A 6,391-nucleotide genomic window follows, 5' to 3' on the forward strand; every position below is an offset into this window, starting at 1 on the left:
AGTGCCTTGGTTATTTATAAAAACCTGCTAGTACAGCAGTGGGATAGCCACATCTGATATTCTATCAAATTATGAACAATAAAAAATAATAATATTACAGAATAAATCAGTCTCAATCTCTCAGTGTAGACTGACGCAGATGTTGATGATAAAAAGGCGCTGTAAATATGGAGTCAACGCTTTTCTGGTTTTCCTGTGAGCGATGACAGGAAGGCAGATTCACAAGTGTCTGCTCAGGGATGGAGAGAGGCTGTTTTTTAACACTTCATGTTATGTAATCAGTGTGTATTGTGTGTGTGTGTGTGTGTGTGTGTGTGTGTGTGTGTGTGTGTGTGTGTGTGTGTGTGTGTGCAGACTTCTATATTTCTTTCACATGTGCTTGGATCTATAGACTGAGGGTCAGGACTTGGCAGGTACCGCTGCTCAGGAAGAAAAAAAAAGAAAGAAATCACCAAGAATAATCACACTGCAGCAAGAAATGGATCCGCTAGAAAGGACTGTTATTGACCGTGTGTGTGTTTGTGTGACTCAGCACACAGCTTAGCTCTGGCGTTCCCTTTGGTGAGCAGCGTTTAGAATTACTTAAGCCTCCTTCACTGCAGATAATTAGCATTTTTCGGTGACTATCACACTGCAGATCAGAGCGGCACACTACAGCAGCTGCGACACCGAAGGCTCTCCGTCCATCGCTGACCTTGAAAAACCAACAGAAAGATCACAAACACACTCGTCACATGCCAGAACAGCACAGGTTGTGTGTTTCCTCCACGGGTCCATCCCTTCACTGCCCCCCCCCCCCCCCCACACACACACACACACACACCCAGTGACAATGAACGTGCCAAACATGGCATTGTCCGCTCGTCAAACACACCCGTAATCTCATATCTTCTTTTCCTTTCTTTTCATAAGTATTCATGGTTTGAATTGTATTTTTTTATGGTCATAGTTCACACGTGAAATGTTTGGAAAACCACAAATGCCTCAATGTGAATTTATCAGATATCAAATATGTATTTAATATGTGATTTTGCATGTGAAATGTTTCAAAACCACAAGATAGATTCAGATAGATAGTTTCAGATAAAATGTATTTACATCAAAATATAATTTTTAAAAAAGGATCTCTTGCAATTGGCAACCTTTGTGATGAATAAAGCAATTGTAATTCATTATTTTCCCCATTATTATAATTATTTATTAGAATTCATTAATAACTATATTGATGACTATTTAGAATTATGTTGTGTAATCAATGTGATTTTTATGATACACATTTATGTTTTTTATGGCATATACAGGTTTATAGAAATCTGTTGTAAAATAATAAAACAACAATAGCAACAACAATAATAATAGTAATTTTAAACCAATTTTATAATTCTAATAAAATAAGGCTAGGAATAAAAATGATCTGTTCCCTCTCGTTTCTGTACAGTGACACCAGCTGTTAGCTGTCCCACCTGAGCGTCGTTCCCCAGTTTTCTCTCCCGGTCCGTCCCCTAAAGCAGTCCCTAGCATGAGTTCCTCTCCACTGGTGTCTCGGGCCAACATGGACATCCTGGACGAACTGCAGCTGATCGCAGCCCAGAACCTGGAGAGGCTGGAGGTCAACAAGTACTACGAGGTGATCAGGGAGCTGGGCAAGGGCACCTACGGCAAGGTGGACCTGGTCATCCACAAGATCAGAGGTGAGGGCGTACAGTATCCCGCTGCTCTGTAAAGGCACAGCAACACAAAAGTAATCTTTCTTCCATTTCACCCCATAAGGTACAAAAATGGCACTGAAGTTCCTGAAGAAGAAGACGACCAAGCTGAAGTCGTTCCTGCGGGAGTACAGCATCTCACTCTACCTGTCTCCCTGCCCTTTCATCATCAACATGTTCGGCATTGCCTTTGAGACGGACGACTACTACGTGTTTGCACAGGAGTACGCCCTGGCAGGGGACCTCTTCGATATCATTCCTCCACAGGTGCTCCTTCTTATATTTTTTATTCTGGTTATTGCCTCTTTGCAATCTTTTGCTTCGAGGACCTAAGCAAAAATATCCATCTCGGCAAGTACTTGAGAAGTTGCAGTGAAGTTTGATCAGTGTGGAAGTCAGCCAGGGGAGTTGTGTTTAGTCCAAAAACAGCCAGAACAGTGATGCATTTTTTATTGGTGTTCATACCGTGTGTATTGTGTTACACTCTGATCTTCCCTCCATTCCTTCAGATCGGTCTTCCTGAGGCAGTGGCAAAGCGCTGTGTGCACCAAGTAGCCATTGCTCTGGACTACCTGCACTGTAAGAAGCTGGTCCACAGGGACATCAAGCCTGAAAACATCCTTATTTTTGACCGAGAGTGTCGCAAGGTCAAGCTGTCAGATTTCGGCATGACCCGCCGAGCTGGCTCACCGGTGAAAAGAGTGAGTCGAATTTCTGTCTATGACCTCTAAACTTCCGTCCTGTCCTGATACCATAAACTGTATAAAAAAATGGACGTAGCATACCTGGTTCAGTTCTCTCTTGATCCAATCGTCCTCGCCTACGGGAGTCTCCATCTTGTCAGACTTAGAATCCGCCTCATTTCCTCTTACCAAAAAAGGGCATGTATGTGATGTTGGGGGGAGGGAGATACGTCCATCTGGCTGATGTTTACCTCCGAGGAGAAGTGAGGTCCAGAGGCTAGCTGTCACTCAAGAGGCCACATCCCTAACTATTCATAAACTTTAACCTCCAATAAAATAAATCTAGCCTGGTACAAAAAAATTCACCCCCTCAGTGTTGTCATGGAGATATGACCTAAGACTAGAATGTTTTTTTGTACCAGGCCTTAAATAGGTTTAATTATGCTGTGAAATCGGCCTGTTTAACATAGGGGTCAATGAGAAACTGCTATATTGTGCAAACTACCCCAGTGGACACTCAAGGTACTGTAGTTTGCTGTGGTGGGGATTGCCTGATACCGATACTAGTATCAGAAATGCCCCCAATACTGCCAAAAATGCTGGTACTGGCGAATAGATGGTTTCGAATCTGTACTTGGTATCAGCCGATACACAAGTTTAGGTATCAGAATTGGTATCAGGAAGGAAAGAATGGTATCGGAACATCTCTAATTATCTCGTTTCGACCATAGTGTTGACTTGATGAGTTTCCCCTGCAGGTGAGCGGCACCATCCCCTACACCGCCCCGGAACTCTGCGACGTGTCCCGCCACGAGGGTTTCTGCGTGGACTACAGCACTGACGTCTGGGCCTTCGGTGTGTTGCTCTTCTGCATGCTGACCGGCAACTTCCCGTGGGAGAAGGCTTTGCCCTCCGACTCCTTCTACCAGGAGTTCATCCGCTGGCAGAGGAGGAGGACGAACACGGTGCCGTCCCAGTGGAGGCGTTTCACCGAGCAGGCCCTCCGCATGTTCCGCCGGCTGCTCTCTGTGGAACAGGACCGCCGCTGCTCCGTCAAAGAGGTCTTTGGGTACTTCAGCCACTCCTGGATGCTGGACGCAGAGAACAACAACAACAACGGCAACGGAAACACCGGAGGCGGTGGAGAGCGGGTCGGCGGCGGAGGAGGAGGTGGCGGCGTTGGGGGAGAGGTAGAGGGCACTATCTCGTCATCTTCATCCGGAGAGGAAGACGAGGAGCTCCTCGTGGAGAGGATGAAGCAGCAGACTTTATCTCCTCTGTCCCCGCTATCACCTCTCTCCCCCATGTCTCCCGTGTCAGTGGAGAGGGGGGGCGGCGGCGGGGCTAAGGGCGGGATGATGGAACCAGGCGGCAACCACCATTTCGTGTCCGTTTCCACCAACAGCTCCGTGTCATCCACTAACAGTTACGATCGAATGCCGCGAGAAAACAGTTCACCGGGTGGACGCATGCTGGTGGCTACGCCCATCGAGATCTGTGTCTGAGCGCGCCAGAACGTTAATGTTGTCCCAGACTCATGGGTAAACACTTTTATACCTCTCATCCAACAACGTAGATGTGCATGCATGGAAAAAGAGACATACAGACAATGAGTACTAACGCGTATCTAAACATCTTGGAAAAGGACGAGCACACGGAAGACTTCACAGAAAGTATTTGTAGAATGCATACATTCCTGTATGGTTGGTCAAATCGGAGTTAAACGACCCCATGAAAAGTCCCATTTACACTTTGATTTTGATGATGTGTGCAGATGCAGTTTTTGGGAAAGCCAGAGGAAAAATTCAAAAATTGCTTCCATTAGAGATTCCGTCACGAAAACCCATCCGAAAAGAAGACCAAAATGTATTTCTTAAAGCAATACTTCTAGCAAAAAAAAAAAAAAGTCAAACAGAGACACAAAAGTGACAGAGTGCTGTGTGATCTCTTCAGGACGCGACCATGAAGCCAAGGGACAGAAGATTTGTATTTTTGAAGAAGACTTCCACGGAGTTAAAGGAAACACTTTGTAAGATAAAGAGGAGCGAGCGGCGGTTCGAATCGTTTCACTTGTAATGAAAATGTGAAAGTGTGAGTGTGTCTTTGCGTGTGTTACCGCGCGTTTGAATCCAGATGAAGTGGGTTTATATCGCTTTGAGAGTTTTGTTATTTATTTCAATCTAAAAAGAATACACACTCTATTTTTTCTATTGTTTTTTTTTGTAAAGCGGCTTTATTTGTTTTCCTTTCCACTTCCGCGTTGTATTGTGGCGTTCTGGCCTAGCTGTGCCAAATCCACTTCCCTTTGGTTGGCTGCTGTACATATCGGTATGAGTAGTTATGGATCACGTACGAGGTTTGACCAATGTTTTTCAGACGGAATATTTTACCGCTATCGTCTGTAAACCAGTGTGTCCATGAGCAGGCAGACCAGACCAGAAAAGAAGGCTAAGGACTTCTCTGTTCTTCATGTCAAACATATCTAGCCTCCTTCACTGTTGAAAGACTGTTTTCTACTCACTTGCAAAATTCCGTTTGTACAGCTTCTGCTTTCTTTGGAACGTTTTCCGAAAAATTCCGTTTGTGCTGTTTTCCTCGAGACTTTTAACAAAACGCATCGTCTGAAAAGAGAAATGATCACTTAGTATTTTCAATTGGATCTGAAGAAAAAAGATGTTAAACGTCACCTTTTATAAACTGCATGACGAGTAGCTCAAGCGTACCTTTCCGGAGAATTTGAAACCGGCTTTACGGGGGAAAAAAAGGATAAAAAGAAACGTGAAATGTTGTGATGTGGAATTTTTTGCCGTAGCACAATTTCTTGCATTATGTCCCTGAGTGAATATTAATGCCATGATCTCTTGAGACATCCTAGGGCTAAAAAAATCCAAACAATAATTAGTTTCTATTCAGTGTGTTGTATTTGTATTGCTATTAATGACGTGTACTCATCTCACCGCCTTCGGGAGCAGAAAAAAAAGCAAAGCATGAGGACAAAAGGACATCATTTCAGTGATGAGGACGTAATTTAAATCACAAATTTTGCTTCTAAATTGCCACCTTTAGTGAAGTAGTGTGGCGTTGATGTGTTTTTTTTTCTACCGAGTTCAAATGAACAGAAAAAAAGTAATCCATTCCTTTCTTTGAATCAATATGACCTGAATAATTTGAGGGGGGGAAAAAACAAACATTGGATCATGCATAGGAATGGACGTTTTGTGTGGTGCTTTCTAGAAATAAATGTGCATGAACTTGTATGTGCTAAAGCTCTGTTGTGAAATCCTGCTCAGTGTTTCTCCAGTCTCAAGCTGCAGTACTCCATAGATGCAGTACAGCTACAAACAACATGTTTCTTTATCGTGTGAGAGTCGGTGGCCTCAGCTCAGATCTGTCTGACTGAGGATCGGCTGAACTCGGTCCAGCTCTCGCAGAAGCCATTTGGATCATGTCTACCGGAGCTGCTCTCGGATCAGCGAGCGAGTATGCAAATGACTACATCTTGTGACAATCTCTGACCTCATCGGCAGCCTTCTGACTCAGAACAAAGGACGGTCCTGATGCGGACGCCGCAGCCGCTTGCTCTACATCGGCCAGCTGCAAGCAGCACTGGCTCTGAAACGTTTACTGCGTAAGCTCCGGCACATCACATTCAGCTGGGGAGGCATCTCACATGACTTTATGGAGAAGAGATTACACAGGCCCGTACATTACCTCATCATGTCATTGTGTCGCTGCAGTTTTCCCTCCTAACACTACCTTCCTACTTCTCATAAGCACTTCCCAGTCGTATCAAGCATCCATCCTAACAAAACTACTGTAATTTTGTAAAGCTGGCAGTGGCTGAGCCAAGGGGTGGCCAGTGATGAATTATTTATATTAATTAACATGTTATTTGTTCAGATTATATGCCACAAAAGCCCATTTAATCCTAAAAATACTCTACGCTGCAGAATTGACACTGTTCATGTGCTGGGCCTCCACTGCTTAAGTGAGCGTCAAGCT

The 6,391-nt window shown here is 44.4% G+C and overlaps 1 protein-coding gene across 1 annotated transcript in view; it reads left to right on the forward strand.

The window, feature by feature from the left end:
* bsk146 (brain specific kinase 146) overlaps nucleotides 1-4,999 on the forward strand; it is a 13,542-nt gene extending 8,543 nt beyond the window's left edge. Inside the window, exons 2-5 of the mRNA XM_083932431.1 lie at nucleotides 1,439-1,691; nucleotides 1,771-1,973; nucleotides 2,216-2,407; nucleotides 3,148-4,999. Of these exons, the coding sequence (XP_083788557.1) occupies nucleotides 1,520-1,691; nucleotides 1,771-1,973; nucleotides 2,216-2,407; nucleotides 3,148-3,894 (1,314 nt within the window). The 5' untranslated portion in view covers nucleotides 1,439-1,519 and the 3' untranslated portion in view covers nucleotides 3,895-4,999. The remainder of the gene's footprint in view (nucleotides 1-1,438; nucleotides 1,692-1,770; nucleotides 1,974-2,215; nucleotides 2,408-3,147) is intronic.
* The last annotated feature ends 1,392 nt before the right edge of the window (nucleotides 5,000-6,391 follow it).

This window comes from Echiichthys vipera (assembly GCF_963691815.1).
Source record: "Echiichthys vipera genome assembly, chromosome: 18".
Lineage (NCBI taxonomy): Eukaryota > Metazoa > Chordata > Actinopteri > Perciformes > Trachinidae > Echiichthys > Echiichthys vipera.